Here is a 22,323-nt window from a genome sequence, read left to right as displayed (position 1 = left end):
TTTCAGCTGTTATACCACCAAACATCTGTTGCTCTTGTCCACTGTGCTACAAAGTACTGGTGGTTGTGAAACAACAAGCCTACTGTGTTGCTGGGGCGGTGATTTACAACTATGTCTAGGAAAAAACAACAACAAATGAAGTGGCAACAAATCTGATAAAAATCTCCCAAAAGACAAATGATCAACCTTCAAAACTATCTGCATGTGTCCACTCAGACTGCTGCAGCATGAATCCACTTTCAGCAGCTTTTTTTCTTCCTCTTTACAAGCTGATAACAGTTGGACTGAATAGGGACATGAATAGGGATTAATCAGTCTCGTCGTTGCGTCTCCCGCCTTCAGCAATAGCCCTCTTATCTCAGCAGCCATGTTCTTCAGAGCCCCCTCAGCCTGATAACAGCACTTTGGTCTCAAAGCGTCGAAAAAGCCACTTGTGATTCACCCTGCTCTGCCTCTTTGACATGTAAATATGTACCTGAATAGAACTTGTTTGGGTATAAACTTCGGATACTTCACACAGGCACTTTAAAACTTAATGTAGGTTTGATCTTCTACACAACAGCAGCACTATAAGGGACATTAGAGGCTTGATGGCTTCTATTGACCAAACGAAATGCCTGTTAACTTTGACTGTAGAGCAGTTCATTTTATTCAGACCAATGCTTGTGTTAGGTGATACTTAGGGACTGTATGAAAATGATTCAAGTGCGGAGGGTGGCAGAATTTTAGGCTTGATTTATTTATTTTTTTAAGTAAGTAAATATTGTTCAAACTCAATATATTAATAGAGCAATCACTTTTACACTTTTAGCCCAAATTGCACATTCAAAGTGGAATTAGCAATCAGCAAAATTATGGAAAACATAACAAATGTTGTGCCCTGTTTATCAACCTCTTATCATCATAAATTGGTGTCAAAGTTCACTGTACTTTGTGCTCACAATTCCTTTTTTTCTTTAAAAATGTTTGATAATATATTGATCTGCTAAAGAATGATTATCTTGCTTGTGCCCCCCCCCCCTCCAAAGGTCACAGGTCAGCTGCAACTGAACTCACAATCCAAACTCTGTTGTTGTGCAGCCCCATCCTCATAGAAATGTCACCTCTGTCTTCTCAGCTCAGCCTCAAGGCCTCCCACACCTCACCGTGTAGTAAAAAGTAACAAGACTGTGGAAATATTAGCATTCCCTCAATTAGCATACAGTTGAATGAAGCCCAGGGCCTCAAAACTCTGAATTTACAGATTAGAAATGCTGTTACAAGTTAAACCAAAGCTCTTATCACAGAACAAAAGGGTATTTAACTGTTGCTTTGTTCTTTAGTGACTAATCTATCAGGTTTTATGGTAGGACAGATAATGTTATCACCCAGAAGCTTTTCTTGACCTGTTCCGCTTTATCTCGCCTAATTTAGTTCAGACCAGAAAGTTCTGAGATTAAGTGAATTTATTTGAGCCACTATCTCAGTGGCACGATGGTTGTTTGGGAGAAATATTTGTGTAGCTTGGAATAAAGGGCCATTAATGCTTATGCTTTTTTTTGGTGACAACATGGGTGCAGGTTTGGTTTACAGCAAAAATGTAGCAATGACATTTGTTAATGGACACACGTGGGCTGTTGCAAGGGTTGTGACACTCACAACCAGAGGGCCACCCAGCATCACCACAGACTTAAACAATATCAGCGTCGTACACACTGGCTATGACCAGAGGGATTATATTGTGTTCACATTAGCATGATATTGCATGATCCCATTTAGGAATGTGCCCAAGAACGTCAAAACATCTCCTTAATTATGCATGAAGAAAAAAGTTAATGATCTCTTATTCTTTTTTTCAAAATTTGTGGATTGTTTATTGAAACGTTTGGTATTCGATTCTTTTTTATTATCGATTTGTCCAAAACAAATGTCAGAAAGAGCCAAAAATGTTCCAATTACTTGTTTTGTCTAACCAGTCGTCCAAAAACAAAGATATTCAGTTTACTATTATATATAAAATCATTAATAATCCTCCCTTTTGAGAAGCTAAAACCAGAGAATGTTTGGTATTTTGCTTGAGAAATGACGAAAATGATAGTCAGTCACCTGATCCATTAATGGACTGATCATTTCAGCTCTAAATTGGTATTTTGGTATCACCAGGCTTAACAATTCTGTCTGTCCTCTTGTGCTCTTCAGTTATCCTGCTTCTGATCCCACAATTTACAGGGGAAAAGGTGACTGCGGATTCCTGAGCCAACATACACAGCAACTCACATTACACCATGCCACCCATTGGCAATAGCACAATGGCTGTCTTTGTCGAAAACAAAAACAAAATGTCCAACCATTCCTCCTCCAAACCCGGGCCACGGTGGAGACGTGACAGGAGGAGGTTAAGGGGGTTAAAAAGGGAAACTCTTTGAAAAAGGCATTTAAAGAGTCACAACATTGGGTCTGTGCAAACATAGGCCAGATGTAGCTGGCTAACGGTTAACTGACGCTTTTAAAAGGGGCTCTCCTTCACTGAGGAATTAGTCAAAGATGGGTTTCTTTCAAATGAACACAACCCTGGGCAAACTAAAGGAATACATCCTAATTTACTGAGAAGTTTGACTTGTCAAAGTGCTAAAGTGTTTCATATTCTCTCCGTGAGGAGATATATACAAAATATCAAACTGGTAGATTAGTCAGAGCTGAAGTTACCTGAAGTCATTTCAAATGACAGATGTGAAGTTTTTGAGCACTTGCTTAAACTAAACAGTGAAAAAAAAGTCTATTTTTCTAAACGTCATGGGATTTACTTTAGGAAAACCATTAAATTGTGTGGTTCAAAGGCCGAGGTCATCGCTCTTTGATTGTTGAGTAGTGTTATTTTAAGGCCAAATGGGTGTCAGGGGTTGCACAGGAGACTTAACACAGCTGGAGTGAGACCACCTGCACAGACACAAAAGGACTGTCTACACACTATATCACAGATAGAGCGATACACATATGCAGAATCACCTCTCCCACACACAGCACTTTATTCTTGCGCTAAGCTTAAGCTTTCAACAGTTGTGGCGTTGCTTTAAACCAAAGAAATCTCCCACAATCCAATGCATGCCTCCTCATCAACAAAACTAAGTAATGGTGGGACTTAGGTGCAAGCATTTTCTACAGCAGAGCTGCAAAAGTGCTCTTTATTCACCAAAATCCTTCTGCATTTGCAAGTTTCAGCTCATCTATTTTCCTCTTACCTCTCGGGAAAGCATCTCTCTTTCCATCTTCGCATAAAGCTTTCATTCACTTCCACAATCCCCCTGGTCTCACAGTTGCTCCAGCTCTGGCTACATGTCTGCAGCATCAAGCTTAACGGATCCACGCTCTAATCAGATCCAGATCCCACTCAGCCAGGAAGTATTCCCCCAACGGTTCAGGCTTTTTGAAAGTCAACGTCAGCTGTAAGGGGGAAGTCTGAAGAGATGCAACTCTCACTCACTTCGCAGATGGGGAGCAGCTCATTAAGAGATCCAAAATTCCGAGGTCCAAAGAGCAAAAGAAGAGGGCAGAGAGGTGACGTCTCTATCTGGAGTGTCTCTGATCCCTGTGAGTGCGTGGGAGTGAGTGGATGTGTGTGTCTGTGTGTGTGTCTGCTCTTGGGGCAGCCAAGTCTTGTAGGCCCCTCCCTCATTCCTCCCCTCCAGAGCAAATCGCCTGCCACTGCACTTCAGTCACACACACACACACTCACACACACACACACACACACACACACACACACACACACACACACACACACACACACACAAACACTTCAGAGTCAACACCCCATCTATCTCTAGACCCCCTTCCTCCACCAGAGTGACATCAAGCCCTCCCCCCAGCCCCCCAACTCAGCTGCAGGATTCCTAAGAGCCAGATGACAAGTCCACTCTTCGGACACACTCTTTCTCTTTGTCTTTGTCTTTCTTTCATTCTGTCTTATTCTTTCTAAAAATGTTTGTTCTACTAGCCAGACACTGCCTTATAAGAAAGTAGTGAAGCGTAAATAATCCCACAGTCAATTTCAAACTCCTTCCTTTTGAGGCAGGCATAATAGCGTAAAAGATAAATTCTTCAAATGCAATTGCTTTTATTTTGTAATATTTGTGGTTATTTGCATCACAGTCACTAATATCATTGCTCGATACTTTCCTCCATCACAAAAATGTCTATTTATAACACAAGTGACTGCACACTCCCGCTCTCTCTGTCATTAAATGGCTCCTGGGGTCATGCAGTCTCTCTAGCAGTGTCATTTGCTCTAATAATGTCATACTCATTTCTACTCAGCTGCTGATTAGATCATGTAATGGAAGTGTTGTTGGGACAGCTGCTCCATTAAAGAAACTCATCGACTGAGCTAAATCAGAGTATGTAAAGGGTTTGATCATAAATGCTATTTAATGAAAATTAAGCCTTTTTGTTTTTGAAAATTGCTAATGGCAAAACGTCTTTGTTTGCCAATATATTTACAGCATGACAAACTGCTCACCCTGATTTAGAGGTGTTGAATCATTTGAAAGGATCTAATGATTTTTTCCCCAAAAAAATGAAACTCCTATGGTTTTCTTGAAGTTTTCCTGGTTAAATATTGACTGTTGCTTCCTCCCAAGTCAGCCTCATCCATCTCAGGAAATTCTCACGCAGGAGATCTGTCTGCTCACCCTGTCAGCCCCTTCCTATGTTGGAGATCTGAATGAGTGAGAGGAGAGGGGTCCCCTGTCCTCATCTCTCACTTCAGCCAATCACAATGACGTTTTTGTTAAAGAGCACTTCACGTCAGGAAACGCCTGACAATCGGGCAGAACTAGAAGTGAAGAGTTTTGTTCTAAAAGGAGATATGACACTGCATAATTAATTATAAGATGTGAAAAGTTGCAGAAAAAACAATCTGCATACAAAACAGAGGACAAAATACAAACTTGATAGGCCTGGGGAAGTTTGTTTTCATTTATTTGGACAAGCTCTGCACCATTGGTCATTGTGAAAGGCTGAAAAGCAGCAACGGCTTCATTTAAAGAGCCTAAAATGACAAATGAGTTTGCTCAATTGTCCAGCAGACAAAGACACCCTCTCCCCTGACAACCCCACAAAGTGACTTGCAGAGAGGGCAACAGGGCTGTTTGTCACATGCCAAAATACCTGTTACAAATGAGAAATGGCTTTGTTAGCTAACTAGCTTAGAGGGCCGAGATAGAGCATGAGAGTCTCTGTGTGCATAGAGTTGGTATTGTCTATGTGTTTCGACAACACAGCCGTCTTTCCTGGCATGCCAACACATATTTGAAATTGAGTGAGAGGAGAGAGAGGAGCTTGGCAGTCTAGTCAGAGGGTGAACCTTTGAGAAAAGCTCTCAAGCTTTCCAGTGGTCTTGGCGCCACTCTGCGAAAGTCACTTTGTGTTTAACCCCCCGAAAGATGTGCCTTGAGTTTCCTGAGATATTTATCTGGATATGCATTGCGAAAAGCTCTCAAAATCGTATTTTCAGGCAGACGGGTAGAGAGGAAAAAGCTCTATTTTTGTGACAGACAAGTACTTAATTCAGATAACGAAAAGAGACACAATGAGTGGGTTAAGAATGCTCTGCCGTGAATAGAGGACAGGTCAGAGGATGAGTGGCTTTATCCCACACAATAGGCAGATATCAGCCCTTCAGACTGGGCCTGGGCTTGTGGCCAGAGATCCATGGTCCTTCAAAAAAGACAAGAGGACAGTTGACCCTTCCGTCTCCTCTGCTTCCTCTCTGAGCAGAGGAGAGGGTGCGACAGTGCAAGTTCTTTAAAATGGAGTCTTATTGTTAGTGTTGAAGGTGTCAGTTTGTTTATCTTTTACAGCCAAGGAACTTAATGGAAAAAGGTTTCTTTATTTTTGAATTCATTGGCTTTTAAATTTGTAGGATCACAACTTAAGTGCAGACCTCTGTCTTCTGTCCCTCCCTTCGCTATATAAACTGGGGGTTTTAATGGGTCTTATAAGGTCATTATAAGGAAAAGTCGTCATGTATCAGCACTCTGCAAAGCCAGTGGACATGTGCTGAATTGATGATACTCTGGTCTCATTCACATGTCCGAGGCTGATGAGCAGGAACTAACAAATGGAGGGTTTATGCAGTGACCTTTGACCCAAGTGTACAAATCCAAACGTACAATGCAGACATAGTGAATGTGCACTAATGCACAGTTTCACCAATAGCTACAACTGCTTTAAATGTGACCTTTTTAATGTTGGAAAATGGCAAGTTCTCTGTGTTATTCAAAATGATATCACTGGACTAGCAGCTTCATGTTTCACATGCAGCTATTTAAGACCGATAAATCCATCCACAACGATTCTAGGACAATAATGACGTCAAATAAAAATGAATTTGATTTCGTAGAAGAACATTTGGCTGATATCCAGTATTATTTAAAAAGCCATTATCGGCCAAAGATATCGGTCTATTCTAAGCCCATAAAGTCAGAAGTAATTTGGGCAGAAACCTTTTGATCAAGTCTCTCAAAGGCCTTTCTGAGCAGAGGTTTCTTTCCTTGGCAAAAGCTTTGGATTCAGACAAGATCTAGTGGCCTTTTCAATACTTGAAATCTAAGACCAAGTCAAGACTACACACTCTTACACACATACCCAACACGCTTACTCACTCAATCTGGCTGCACATTACCTCTATCTATTGGAACAGAACTCAACTGGTAATGTGGCCTTTTCTTGACCTTTATTGTGTGAAGCAGACAGGCTCTTTACTGCATTTTCATTTATAACAGTCATTCACACCTGGAAACTACTACCACTATTGTGTTTCATCCCCAGGAGGCAAGATGTTTAACTGATCTCTTAGAATGCAAATATCAGGGGTGACATCCCTCTGTTCAACACAGAAATCAACAAGGACAGTGACATGTCTCAACTTGTTGCAGGACAGTTGATCATAAATAGTATACTGAGACCAATACCGATGTTGAAGTAGCATAAAGTGCAAATACGAGACGAAATATGTACAAGATTGTGCAAATAGCTCTCCTGCACGGCAATAAAACCAACAGGCTTTAAATGTCTTGCACATATAATTCTGTTAAATGTAAAGGTTTGGAGGTCATGGTGCAGATATAAATCCCTGCCTCACCACTTTGAAAAGGCTAGCGTATGCTTGAAACTAGAAACTATGTCATATAATTCGTCCCACCAAGTCTAAAGGCAACAATGTATATGGCCACACTCGGAAGGCAGGGCGAAAAGCCTACCATCATAAAGAAGGAAGAGAGCCATTGAATTGTGCAAACTGGGTAACAGCGCACACTGTTGTCTCTTCAAATACTCCCTCATTGTGTTAGTTGCAAGAAAAATATTGAAAAAGTTCCTTACACAAGAGGTAATACTGCTGAACCGAAACTGACAAGCCCAGACACCCAAATCACCATTGGAGCATTTTAAACTCTGAAAGTGAAACTTCTTTTCTGATGAAGATTCCTCTGTGACTGCATATGATTCAAGTATATTTGACATTTTTAGTCGTCTGTATGGCCCTGTGTCATATGAACTAATTTGTTGTTAATATCTACAGCAACAACCACAAGACAAATATTTCTACACCTAGCTTTACAAAACAAAGACACCTGTATCCTGAATGCACCCATAACTGATTTGAATCAGCAATGTTCTACTAACAAAGGCCATATGCACAACGGCTGACAAACCAGCTCACACACATATCCGCTTCACAAAAGGACCGCCGATCCACGTCTCAATTCACATCCATTATGATGTCCCCATTCAGCCCCATTCACGTCGACAGACGCCTCTCAGCAGCCTTTCACACCAGGAAATGGATCTTTAGCCCTCGCTAACAAGGCCCACCAGCTCAACTCGCTGTTGCATATCAGGTCGGTGGAAGTGCTGCTTAGTGGTCTCGCCAGTTTGGTGTTAATATTCCTTGACACTCCGGGCCGGAGTGTGATTTAAGTTTCTAGTAATAAAACCCTCTGCTGAGATTTGTTAACCACTGCAGGGTGTTACCGGCACACCTCTGGGACAAGAGGAGCAGCTATAAAAGTGCTGTAAAATGCAGGAAATTGTCTGTGATGGGAGCTATAGGGAATGGGTTAGGAAGCTTCAGTTAGGATTCCTCTTTTTCACAACTCTACTTTACAAATAAAATGCAGAGCAGGCAGTCCATTTTTTATGTTGATCTATTTAGATGATGGCATGTTGTGGTTTTGGACATTTCTGTTAGGTTTCAGTATTTTCCTTTGTATTTTGTTCTGTTTCTGTTACCTGCATTATTGATTTCTGTATGTTCCCTGTGTTTGTAGATTTATTCTGTATTTGTTACCTGTTTGGATATTTCTTTTGCCTTGTTTGTAGATTTCTGTATGTATCTTGTTTTGCATATTTCTGTTGTGTATATTTGTATATTTACTTATTTCCCTGTTCATTGTGTAGTTTCTGTTTACCCTGTTTTGACTGTTGTGTTCTCTGTGTATATTTCTGTTTCCTGTTTTATTTTGATAAAAATAAGTCTGTTTTCTGTCTTGTCATGTCTAGTTTTACTTTTTGTGTTCTCGCCTTTGTTGATTGTCCTGCCCCGCCCTGATGTGTTTCACCTGTTGTATCACCTGTCCCTCATTTGTTCATTACCTCATGTATTTAACCTCTGTGTTCCCTTTGTCTCTTGTCAGATCGTTTTGTGTCTGTTTGTGTTCCTGTCCTGTCAGCGTGTTGTAGCCTGTGCCCTTGTTTTTGGATTCCCTATTCTAGTTTTTGTATTTTGGACCTTTTTGCCTGTGCCTTCAGGACTTCCTTCGTTGTTTGCTCTCCTCATTTTTTGTTCATTAAACCTGTGTTTAACCATTGCCTGCCTGCCTGCCTGCCTCTCTCTGCGTTTGGGTCCTCTTTCCTCCGCCTCCCCGTAACATGGCAGTGTTGGTTGGTAGGTCGATCCAGCACTTTGGCCCACAATAAAATATCTCAACATCTGCTAGATGGATTGCCATTCAAATTTGTACAGACATTTTTGATGCCCAGATGATGACTTTTAATGATTTTGGTGATCCCTGACTCTTCCTCTATTGACACCATGAGATGTTGTGTCTCAACAACTATTGGGTGTATTACCCCAAAACATGGCACAGACATTCCTGTCGCCACTCATGTATAGCAATGACTTTGGTAAGCTTATAACTTTCCATCTAGCACCACCATCAGGTCAAAATTAAAATTTGCCTAATACTTTTGTTTTTGACCAAATACCTGCAAAACTAATGACATTCCCATGAGCATCAGCTGGACTTTGTGCTTCGTCCTAATGAGCAAATGTTAGCATAGTAAAGCACTATACTATGGTGGTGAACATGCTAAACATCAGCATGTTAACACTGTGAGCATGTTAGCATGCTGATGTTAGCATTACAACCTCACAGAGCCACTAGCATGCCTGTAGTCTTGTTTTACATCTTTCTTTGAGACATCAGGGATGGAGTATGGCAGAGAGGTTAAACATTCCTGTAAATCTGACAAATTTTAACCTAAACACCATCTCTGCTCTGCTTAACGTAATGGGATTTAGCTGTACTAGATACTGCCATACTAAACACATTTTCAGCTTCTATCTTTAACTTACCCTTCGTTTACATGTGAACTCCTTGACTAGACAGGAAACTTGTGCACATAGATGAGTGTTTGTGATCTCTCACAAGATCAATAAAGCTATCTGCTTTGGGGTTGGAAACTCGAGCTAACTTTAGTCACCAGCATGCATCCAACAGAGGCTATTAAATCTATTCATTCTCTTCCAAAATAATAAGTATCGCATTTTGGAAAAAATGGTTGCCAAATGAAAATAATCGCTGCTTCAATACAGCTACTGTTCAGCCTTGAATGTTTCTCTCAATCTTTATTGTGCTTTTGGTTCTGCCCATATCCCTGCATATGTAGCCAATTATTCTGACGTTCGAGTGGATTTTCTGTAAATCCCTTCACTACTCACAGGCTGATTAGAGTATGTTAAGGAATTATGCTATTTCAGGGCTAAATAGGGTTGTCAAAAAACAGTACAGAGGCTTCTCGCATTAATGTCTAGAGGTAAGTTATTCATTATTATTATTATCAGTTTTCATGAGTTGGCAGGGTCTACCTCACTTAAACGGCGTAAAACAAGTCATTACCTGAATCTGACTGAATGCAAGTCCTAGATGGTCCCTGTAGGCTAAAATATGTGTCCTCCTGGGTTATATACAGTATCTACTGTGGAAAAACAACTGATGATAATAGATGATGAAATATATTTCAAAATAATGTAAACTAAGCTCTTAGAATAGCTGGTCATGTTTTTCAAAGATATGCACTCAGTCAGATTTTTCAACACTGATGAGCCTCCTGTCGGTTGCTCTCAATGATGAATGGATTTAAAATAGGCAGCTACGTTAAACAGAATCACTCTCAACTACCACAGTGTGACAATCCTTCATAATACCAGGAATTTGCATGAAATAAGAGAGAACTTTCACACACTCTTACCACTTCAATGAGGAAATGGAATATAAGCGTGAAACACCATCACAAAACTGTAATACCTATTAGGAAACAATAGGAACCTGCTGTCGTTACAGTAGTGTGTGTGTGTGTGTGTGTGTGTGTGTGTGTGTGTGTGTGTGTGTGTGTGTGTGTGTGTGTGTGTGTGTGTGTGTGTGACTTGTCATGTCTTGTGCATCCCATCCAACACTAATTTGATATTGTTAAGTGATGCATTCTTTCTTTAAACAAAAGCCAGAGGTCACTGTAACCACCACTGTGAAAGGAGTGTGTGTGTGTTTGAAGCATCTTAATTAAATCCCAGGCTGCTGCGATCACATTGCCTCGCATACAAAGTACACAAGAGCAAGAACAGGCAGATATTTATACCTGGAACAGTGGTGAGCTATGGACTGATGATAGAAATGAAAAATGTCAAGAACCAGACTGTCTTGTTCTTGTTGGCAGAAAACATGTACGTATAACTGCAGCTTTGCTTCACTTGAATGGTAAGAAAAGCACAGGGTGCATGATTGGAACACTGATGTAAGGCCCACAAACTGTAGCAGTGAAATATTCCAGCTGTTCTTTAAAGAAAAACTCACAAACTGTTATTACGCCACATATGTTAAATACAATCAAAGATAAGAAACCAGTTTCTCTTGTTCTTGTTAACAGGAAAAAAAAAATTCCAGCTGCACTTACCAGAAATAAACTTTTAACTGGCCTCCATGATACTTTGATTAAACTAAGAATGATGCAGCATTGGTATTGTCATTACATGCGGTCCCTCTATCAGGTCTATCTAGGTACCCATCTAACTGATTTACAGTGTCACACTTCAGCCAAAAGAAACAGGGTTTTTAATGAGCTGTGCCACTCAAACTAGATGGAAGCATCACTTGTGAAAAATAAATCCTTAAAAAAAAGAAGAGAGAGAAGCTAATGTAAAAACAGCAACATCTGATGACATATCATGCAAGACAAGCAGCAGTGTTGCATCACATTTACTATGGGAAAGCTGTGTGTGTGTGTGTGTTGTGTGTGTATGCGAATCCCACATGAATTTAGCATAAGAGATAGTTGTAGGCCAGGGATTGGGGTTGTGTACACAGAGGCTTAATGACAGGACCCTGAAGGGATGGCACATCAGTCAAGCGGAACAGACAAACACACACACACACACACACACACACACACACACACACACACACACACACACACACACACACACACACACACACACACAAACCGGCTGTGTATTACACAACCAGAGTACCCTCACTTTCCCATAATTTAGCATCGGAAGCACAACAAGAGCTGGGAACGGCGGGTTTGACCAAGTTTGCAGCCCCACGCACTTTGTCACACTCGGGCTGCAGTTTCGCCTACATGGGCTGGCACAGTTCTCAAGGCAGCATAGTGTCGGAGAAGGGTGTGTGTGTGTGTGAAACCATATAGCCTTTAGTTCCAATAGCGGATTCCCAAGGCACTTTTTGTTTAGCTTTATTTGGGTTACTGAGCCAGCGATAGAAAAGACAGAGATACAAAACAGCTGAGTGACACCAGCTTAGCTCAGCACGGTAACATTTTGGTGGCGGGTTTGGATGCCACGAGGTCGACAGATATCGAGGCTATGTGTTATATGAAGGTCACTTTGAGCTCTGTGCTTAAATAAACTCAGTATCACAGGGAAAGTGGCGTGACTGGCCGTTTTGTGGGGTGTTTGCCCCCCCCCCCCCCCCCTCCGTCCTGGGGACTGTGGTTGAATTTGGCCTGGCAGCCGCTGTTGGCATTCCACACGGACCCTCGAGTAGCGGGCCTGAGGTTCATGGGTAAACAGACAAACCGTTTGGTGGGCTTGCTGTGTCGTTTTGGAGCCTGTCTTACCCTCTAACTGTCTCTCTCTCCTCCAACCTCCCCCCTTGTCTTTCCTCTCAGCCAGCCATATCCTCAGTTGGCCTCTCTGTTAATTCAGACCTACCTGACAGTTCTGACTAAAACCTTCTGGGTTTACTATCTGTCCCGCTCAGCGACAGGCTCAGCTCTCTAAACACACACTGAAGACTAATCTGCAACAGATGGACCGGGGAGGAAGTAGTATAAAAGGATATACAACATATTTGTACCCCTCTAAACCAAACGATAGGGTTTCAGCGAAGTTCCAAGCAAAGCCGGAGGAGGGCTGTAATGATGTGCATAGCGGCGGCTCCCAGGCGCTTAACTGGACATATTACTTGGATATATAAGATGTCCATCCACAACCAGATGTCGGAAAGGCCCTGAGGGGCATTCTTGAGAGCTTTCTCTGAAGGGAACCTGTTCACAAACTCAGCCACACATACTAACATATACATGTAAATAATTGATTAAATAAAAATATAAGGAAATAAGCAAATGAGCACGGATACATACATGTGCACACACATAAACAAGCCCGCACATGTTGGATTTCAGAGGTGGCTGGTTAGAGATAATGAACGCATTAGCACCCAGTTTACTGTCTGGTTTTTGAGGTCATTAGTGCAAACACAAAAGACATTTATTTATTACCTCATTAATGCAAGTGGCAATTTGAGCACTCTTTCTCAGGAAAAAAAGGATGGATCTTACAGCACTGAAACCGAGACTGTCAAATCACTGTTTGTATTGGTTTAGCGACGAACATTTGGAAAGCCCCGAGCTTTCATCAGCTAACCACTACGGGTAAAGATCTGTTAGAGTCTCCCTCTCTTGGAGATGAAATTGTCCTCACTGAAGGGTACACTTCTGTTTGATTACTTGCCACAGAGCACAAAGTCAGTCGGGGGCTAGTTAATGGGAGGAGAGGTTATATAAGAAGACAGGGTACCTCCATTCTCTAAGGAATTGCAGGCTTCCCTTTGAGGCGTATGTACCATCTAAAATGGCTGGCATGGTTTGTGCATACAGAAATTTAATTTGAAACCTGGGGGCAACGGAAAGAAGCTATGAACACAACACTGATATATTTTTACCTTTTAAGTTAGGGATAGATGAATATGATGAACATGTTGATGATACAGAGCCACATTAGCATTCATTTGGAGCTTTTGGCCATCTGTTCAATATTCACTCTGCTTTTAGCTCTGTTTTTGGTCTTCACCATCCCCTGAGGAATTTATTTAGACCTGCGTGAAGCTGGCCCCCCATGTCATCCAAAAATTATTAAAAACACTGCTATTCGTTTGTGCTACGTTTGTGCCGGTTTGTGCCGTACGAATTATCGTTTGTGCTGTTAAGGGTTTTAAGTAATTAAACTTTACATTTTCTGGCCAGTGACGTCACCCAGCCCCCCATTAATGCACAAATGTTCCCAAAATGGTCTCAATCGTTTGTGCTGATTTGTGCTGTTAAAAAAAACATTTGTGCTACTATGTTTTTTAAAGGTCCCATGACATGGTGCTCTTTGGATGCTTTTATATAGACCTTAGTGGTCCCCTAATACTGTATCTGAAGTCTCTTTCCCGAAATTCAGCCTTGGTGCAGAATAACAGCCACTAGAGCCAGTCCCACAATAGCCGCTTTCCGACCGGAGGGATTTTTGCAGTTCCTAGAACATAAAATTCCTAGAACCCTTTTTTTCTCGTGTTCAGACTGGACCAATTTGGGGATTTTTAAGTCCCTCTGGCCGCAGTTCCTGTAGCTCTTTCAGCTCCTACTTCAGGGCAGGGTCTTTTTCCTTTTCCCTTTTCAGCATATGAACCTAAGTGAACGAGGGTTGGGTTTCCGGTACAGACAGACTAACAACGGGACAATTTAAAAAAAATGTTGCCATCTTATTCATCACTAATTTCACTTCTGGGAGAGAGAGATACCCGTTTCTCTTCGGGAGACTTGTTTAAATTATGACAAATATGCTATATACATTAGATTTAGTATTCATACTTTTTTTGGTGTATTTGTTTTCTGATTTTAACGCTATAAAGACCATTGCCGTGCTTGCATCACTCCCTTTTACCCCTCCTACCAGTCCCTATGGCCACTTGGCCAGTGCGAATGCAATTGGAAAAAACGGTTTTGGGGGAGAGTAGTTAGTAGATCTGTTTAGAAGTGGACTTTTCCTATAACTACGTTCCTGTAACTACTTGGTTGAAAAGCGGCTAAAGACCTTTCCTTACGATGTGCCATTTCTGTGTCTGTAGCTATTGAGGAGGAAAGAGGGGGGGGGCAAGGTGGAGGGTGGGGGTGTGGCCTTGACCAACTGCCACTTTGCTCGTTTGAAAGCCTTGATGTCTCTCTCTCATGGGTGGGTCAAATTCTCTGGGCGGGCAAAGCAGAGAAAGGGGAGGTAACCTTGCTCCTTATGACGTCATAAGGAGCAAGATTCCAGATCGGCCCATCTGAGCTTTCATTTTCTCAAAGGCAGAGCAGGATACCCAGGGCTGGTTTACACCTATCGCCATTTCTAGCCACTGGGGGACCATAGGCAGGCTGGAGGAATGCATATTAATGTTAAAAAACCTCATAAAGTGAAATTTTCATGCCATGGGACCTTTAAGTTATTACGCTTTATTACCGCGTGACGTTACCCAGCCCCCCATTAATGTCCAAATTTCCCCAAAATGGTCTCAATCATTTGTGCTACGTTTGTGCTGATTTGTGCAGTTAAAAGAAAGATTTATGCTACTTCGGTTTTGGGACATTCTAAAACGCTTAACGTGAAAAAGATTAATGTGGTTTAATGTACCTAAACAACGATCAATGATCACCAAATTGCTCATGGCCATATCTTGTCATGAACACTTAAGCCTGTCAAAAAAACTAAACCGAAATCCAACGATTATAGAAGTTATCTCACGTTAACGTTTTCTTCTTCATTGGCGCCTATGGCGAGGAAAAAGCCTAACGTGGTTTAATGTACCTAAACAACGATCAATCATCACCAAATTTGGTGAGAGAAATTTGGTGATGATTGATCGTTGTTTAGGTACATTAAACCATATAAGCTTTTTCACATAAGGACTTATAAAGCCTATGAGAACCGTGGTGAGTCAACCCACATCCGCTCCGCTGCCCTGCTGAAAATGTGAAGCAAAAACGCTTAATGTCAGCTAATGTCCATAATAATTGGACTTTGAGTTAGATTTTTTGACAGTGTTCAGTGGTTATGAGGAGCAATGTGAGAGAGAAATATGGTAATCATTGATCATTCTTTAGGTACATTAAACCATGTCAAGCTTTTTCACGTTAAGCGTTTTAGAGTAATGGCTGGTGTCAGAAGCCTGTGCAGCGCAAATAGTAGCCGTGTAACAAATAAAGCTCAAAGACGTCAAAACGCTCCGTAGAGTTGAGTAACTACAGTCGTTACAATCCTTTAATGGGTTTGTCACCATGATTGACCCCTTTTACATTACACATAGTAATTTCATCAATTTTTATTTAAAATAATATTATTTAAAGCAGCTTTTATGACCATTTTGTACTGAAAGCAAGACTCAAGCAAAAGCACAATGTACAGCTTTTGGCAAATTTGAATCCTGTAATTTCCCCCACCCTCACATACACAGTAGTTATCACAATAGGCCATTTCCTGACTCTGAGTGGCATCAGATTGGATGGAGCATTTTCCCCTTTGGGTGAATTAAAAGGCTGGTATTCCTTTGGGATGGTGTGAGGCAAGATGGAGATAAAGTGACAGATAGGGCATGTCCCCAGAGACTTCCGTAGAGACAGGCGACCACCCAACAGCCGAAGGTTTACTTCAACGTGGATGTCTTCCTGAAATTGTGTAACTTACATTTGTCACAAAGCTTAAAAAATGTTCTCTACCTCATCTGCTTCTGTTTATTGAAGCAGACTGACAATAATTAGTCCCTGGAAAAAATGTGAGTTATACTCCTGAGAACATCCTGTGCCATCTGAAGCTTCATGCATATTGGAAGAGAGGTGGTAAGAGGAAGAAAAGAGCAGACTGTCCCTGATTAGACCTGAGTTGAGACATTCACCTCAGGAAAACACTGTCCAACACATGAGACCAATTTAAAGAGAGAAGGCAGGAGCCAAGTCATGTTTTCCTGATTCACCCACCCAGAAGTTAATCCCAGAATCACATATAAAAGGTTTTCCTGTTGGTCCCATATTTATGAACAATTATGATTATGTTGTTTTTTGAGCTGGTTCTGTCCTTTCAGTAGTCTACAGCTATTTTTAGCCAATGATGCATCAAAAATGGTTTTCTGCATCTATTATCCATAATATATATTTATTTTCATGCCAAAAAGAGTAAGTGTGTACTTACATTTTAAGACATTTTTCAAAATATATTCTTTGCATAATGCAAACAGTTTCAAGTTAAACTGTTTTGATAGAACAAGACCAGGTTTTGATCATACTTACTCAGCTCACAACATCACTGTTACATTAAAAAACATTTATCTCCAAAGTGTCAGCTTTTCACTAACAACAGCGGGATTGTCTTTGGTCTTGTGGTGATACATTTTTAACATTATCAGATGGATTTAGAACGGGTGGCCCTTCATCTGATCTGAAAAGATGAAACCACCAAACATCAAACTGTGAAACATGATCTCCAAAATAGGAATCAGGAGGTTTTCACATCACAACAGCAATATTGTATGAGTGATGTAGCACCAAACAAAACAGAATGTGTTATGGAGACCTTTTATGTTTTCTCCCAATCAAAAACAAAACTGGAAGCTATCATTTGTGTTCTGCCTCAGGGTGGTCATTTGACGAGGAATAATTACGTGGTTGTTGTGCAGCAATCTCGTCTTCCTATACGAGACTGTGCTTCTATCTATACTGTTTTCCTTTTACTCGAGCTTTAAAGCCTTTTAATTATTATCATCTAATAATCATCACCTTTAATGTCTCCATAACCACTGTGACTGGCGACTGGCAGTGTCTGGGCAGGTGTGTGTATCTGTGTGTGTGTGTGTGTGTGTGTGTGTGTGTGTGTGTGTGTGTGTGTGAGTGAGTGGCTTTAATCATCATCAAATAGAGCTGTGTATATAGGTAATTAAGGTGGTGCCAAATCGACTCTCACTCACAGGCACGAGTCAGGACAACACCTTAGTGTTGCATTGCTTAGCAAGTGCTGCGGGCAACTTCATTTCAGCTCCGCTGCAAGTTTTAACACAGTGCAACTCCCTCTCAGTGTCCATTACTCAGTGTCTGATATTCTTCTCAGCCCTGGATTACTTTTCCTCCCCACAAGCTGACCATAATACCAGGCTTGTGGAGCCAATGCGGCCTGAAGGGTTTGGTCTGTAACCACTAGATGAGCTCAAGGATCACGATTAGTGCTCGTATATCAAGGACAGCCATCCCAGCCCCCACACATACACATTTACACACCGCACCCTTCACCTCCTTCAGCATAGCCATGATTTACAGCTACTGTAGCCCAATATACATAGACAATATTAGCTCCTCTTTCACCATTTAGAGTGCAATATTTGAACAGACATTTCCGTCACATGTGAAAAGGCATGTTGGGCTGCAACTAATTTATTTGCATTTGCAATTGATCTCTTGATGAATCGTTTAGTCTATAAAATGTGAATAAACGCTGTGACCAGGGAATGTTTGGCATTTTTGCTTGGTCAAGGTTTTTCCCAGCACTATTTGTATGCAATCTCCCACTGCACCAGTGATAATGCTGCTGATAACTGGTATAACTGGGTGGTTCCCATGCAACACTCAGAATATCACTTTAAGACTTGTTTAATCTCTGTTCTTCCAAGAAAGGTCTGTTTTTCATTGTTCACTGTTTCTCCTGTTCAGTGATTGGTCCTTCAGTGTTTGGCACGTCACACACAACTACAGGGGATAGGGGATTGCTTGGCAAGCGTGTGTGCGTGTGTGTGTGTGTGTGTGTGTGTGTGTGTGTGTGTGTGTGTGTTGTGTGTAAGAGAGAGTGTGTTTTCTGAGGTTTGGAACGATTTACCCAACCCCACACTCGATTAATTCCAGTATGACAGCACAATCTTGCCTGTGTGTACACATGTTGGTCTGAGGTATTAGGCTGACAGAGGTGCACAGACAGAACAGTGTTGACTTACTAATAGATGGAGGTCTTTTTTATGGATACACACACACACACACACACACACACACACACACACACACATATCACATTCATGTTTATGTTTCTTATTGATACAATTTATTTAATCTAATGCCAATCTGTGCTCCAACTCAAACATTGGGACACAAGAAATCTGTGAATGCTGCATGACCCCCCTGAACCAGAGTCAGCCAGCAGCTAGTCTCCACAGCGCTGTGGAGTAAGGTCTGGCTACACCACAGATACATTCTGGGATAGGTGAAGAAAAAAAACCGCTCTGGCTTGTTTGCATTACTTTAAACCAATCACAATTGTATTGGCACTAAATTCCGGACACAGCGACAGTGGCTCTGCAAAATGGTCTCGGGAAGGAACTTGCTTTGGTAGAACATTTGCAATGGTGACAATCTCTTTTTGGATTAATTCTCTTCAGCTTCAAACTAAAACAAAAAGGTGAAACACGGCACATCTTGAGCTCTTCAAACAGCTTTACTGCTGTGATCAGATGAGGTGTTTCAGCCCAGGAGCCAATGGCTCTAAATCCAGAACACCCTTGGTTGCTGAGCAAAAAGGTTTTCCAGGAGAGTGTCCAACAATATCAAAACAATATCCAGGCTGGATTTCCTCTCTGGCACTCAAACCCTACTGGAGATAGGGGTTGCATATGAGAAAATGAAGAACTGTGTTGGATGAAGACTCTAATCGAGAGACATTGCTCTGAAAATGAGTATGTCAATTTAGAAAATGGTCCATAAACAAAAAGTCAGCAGGGGCCTCAAAAAGCTAGGCTCAAAATTGTATGACGGTAAATGTCCAGTCATACTCTGTCTTTCATTGAAATCTCAAAGGTCGTATTCTCAAGAACTGCTTCACATCCTCCCCTCTGAATCACATCCTCCTCAGCCAGAACATTTTCGTCCTATCCTCGCTCTGACATGTTTAAACAAAATCAACCTTTTCACCCTGGCTCTCATTTGTTTAGCTAGCAAAAATCCTTGACCAAACTTCACCATGAAGGACAGAAACACCTCTACTTATGATGACTTGTGGGGAGTACTCTTATTTGCTTTCTTGACCAGAGAAGATCTTCTTCTACCAAGAAGATTGATATATCACTCTAATGTCTGTATGGTAAATATGAAGCTACAGCCAGCAGCTAGCTTAGCTTAGCTTAGCTTAACTAGCTAGCCTGGCTCTATCGAAAGCTAACTAAATCTGCCTACCAGCACCTCTAAATCTCACTTACTAACAAGTCATATCTCGTTTAGCTCGTACTAAAACAGAAGTATAAAAACAAGTTATTTCTTGGCTGGGTAGTGACAAGACTTGTATAGATTAAATGAACAAGATGTAATTAGTGAGCTTTGAAACCATTGAACAGACCCAGGCTAGCTGTTTCCCCGTTTCCAGTAGTCAATCTAAGCTAACCGGCTGCTGGCTAGAGCTACACATTTAGTTCATAAACATGAAAGCCAATAAATGTATTTCCCAAAAAACTATTTCTTTAAACTTATTCTACTGCTGCATACAATTTACTGTGGATGGTACCATAATTAAATGAAATATAAATAGATAAAACACCCTGTTCAGGATCCATTAAAAGCCTAGAATCAATGTTATGTCCCATAGCAGGCAGTAGTCAAGCCAAGCATACCGATCATCTCAGCTACTGCTTGACTTGACTCTTCCATGTGCTTCAAATGGCTGACCAATTAACAGCAGCTTAACTCCTGGGTCCAAACACCCATCTCTCTCTCTCTCTCGCTCTCTCTCTCTCTCTCTCTCTCTCTCTCTCTCTCTCTCTCTCTCTCCCTCTCTCGCACACACACACACACACACACGCACACGCACACGCACACGCACACGTAAGCAGGGACAGACATGCAGACACACAGAAACACACACATGCATGTGTGCACACAAGCATTCAAAGTAATAGACGTGCAGATGCTGTGCACCCAGTACCACACACAGACAAGGACGCACACAGATACATACTCATTAACAAAGGCTTAGTATTGCAGAGTGTATACCCCCAGCAAAGTGTAGCATAGTCTGGTTGACTGGCCTCCCACAGAGGGGGAATACACCTCAGTCACCTGATCCTCGGCTGCTCTCTCATCTTGGATCAGTGAACCACACAGCAGCAGCTTGTCATTCAATTACAGCGACCAAGCCTGCATGGAAACAATACAGGACTGAGCACTGCAAGGGACTACTTCAAAATATCCCAAATATAAAGATTTTAAATTGAATGAAGTAATTAACTTGCTTTCTTCAAGTTTTAAGACTCGGGAGATCCAAAGGCCTACTGCTCTCACTGCAGCATCTTTACAGATCTCACCCACCACTAGGTGCCACCACTGGCTTCCAAACAGATCACACATCACTGAAAAGACATTCTATCATAGGACTCATATTCAGTATTTAAACCTGTTTCTTTATGCTCTTTTATGCAATTTGAGACCCAAGTCAGTATCCTGCAAGACTGAAATCACATGGAGAGAATCAATTCCACTGTAGGCCTACTTAAATAGACTAAGGTTAACACTCCAAAGTTGTTACACCTGTTAAAAAATAGATTTAAGTCTGAAGTATGATTGGATATTTGAAAACGTCCTTTCCTTGGTCAGTTGTTGGGTTTGGCTAAAGTGATGTTTGGCTTCCCTTTGTAATGTTTCTGTGGATTTGGGCTGTGGTGTGTCAACACTGATGTGATTCTGAAGAGCTGCATGAAAAGGCTCGTGAAGACACGGAAAAAAGTAGACAGAGACCACCTGAGTGACAAGCAACAGCTGAGTCCACACATCTGGAAACAAAAATGCAAACCTCCATTAATTGCGTCTTTACGTACACACACTTTCCAAGCTAAAATCCCCCCCAGACTCAGCCACAGTTTCACTTCTCTCCTCCTTCAGGGAAACTGTGCTACAGAGCCTCAACTAACTCTTTTCTTCTCGCTTTGGTGCGTCTGACCACGAAGAAATGGAGAAACAAATCAATTCCATCCCATAAATTGTGTTGCTACATGAGGATTTCTAAGCCTCTCTAGACTTGACTTGCACATTTGTGTATGCTCACAAATAATTCTACAGTCACACACAACTATGTGCACTTAAACAGCAAGATTGCAACATTTAGAAAGTAATACCTTAGAATGAATAGTTATTAGCCATAACTTGACACTCACCTCAGAAGCAACAACTTGGTCCGGGTTCGGGTTTGAATATTCCGTTTATCAGAATAAAATCACGACTCTGGAAGCATCCGGGCTGACTGCAACCAACAAACACAACTCCTACTGTTTCGAGTCCTAAATCAGCTCAATGGATGTAGTCTTTCAGTGTATGATCATGGAAAGAGAGGGAGAGAGGACGCTCTGCAAGGGTTGCGCGCTGCGCAGCTCTGGCACCAAGTTAAAGCGTCGACAAATTACATTAGCGCTGCTCTGCGCTTATTGGCTTAAACATGAAGGCCCCCTCCTCTTTCCCTTCTCAGTACACACACGCCTCCCTCTCACTTACAGGCACACATCATACTGTAAACATCCAAACCATGGCTTTATGGATATGTTTTGGAAGCATATATCAAGTCAATTTCTTCAGAAAGACGAGGTTCTCATTATAATGTGTTAAAATACCATTGAAGCATGATAAGGTCATTGTAATCTCATTAGTTACTACCATAGAGACACTTCAAGTGCCCATAGGTATACAGCAGCAATTATGTAATACAATGTCCTCTGGGTTCAGCTCCTCTTCATAAATTAT

The 22,323-nt window shown here is 41.5% G+C and overlaps 1 protein-coding gene across 3 annotated transcripts in view; it reads right to left on the bottom strand.

The window, feature by feature from the left end:
• Window positions 1–21,969, bottom strand: part of prickle1b (prickle homolog 1b) — a 31,995-nt gene extending 10,026 nt beyond the window's left edge. For 2 of the 3 annotated variants that reach the window (XR_004896007.1, XM_031284784.2), the window contains exon 1: window positions 3,219–3,596. Coding sequence is in view for 1 of the 3 variants with exons in the window: in XM_031284784.2 (XP_031140644.1) it covers window positions 3,219–3,245 (27 nt within the window). In the remaining 2 variants the exon portion in view is untranslated. Of the gene's footprint in view, window positions 1–3,218; window positions 3,597–21,743 lie in introns of those variants that run through there. The other variant, XM_031284785.2, reaches the window with a different exon arrangement.
• Between the last annotated feature and the right edge of the window lie 354 nt (window positions 21,970–22,323).

The sequence above is a fragment of the Sander lucioperca genome, chromosome 20 (genome assembly GCF_008315115.2).
Source record: "Sander lucioperca isolate FBNREF2018 chromosome 20, SLUC_FBN_1.2, whole genome shotgun sequence".
Lineage (NCBI taxonomy): Eukaryota > Metazoa > Chordata > Actinopteri > Perciformes > Percidae > Sander > Sander lucioperca.
The sequence above is the reverse complement of the archived record's forward strand: the minus strand, read 5'-3'. Positions and strand labels throughout refer to the sequence as shown.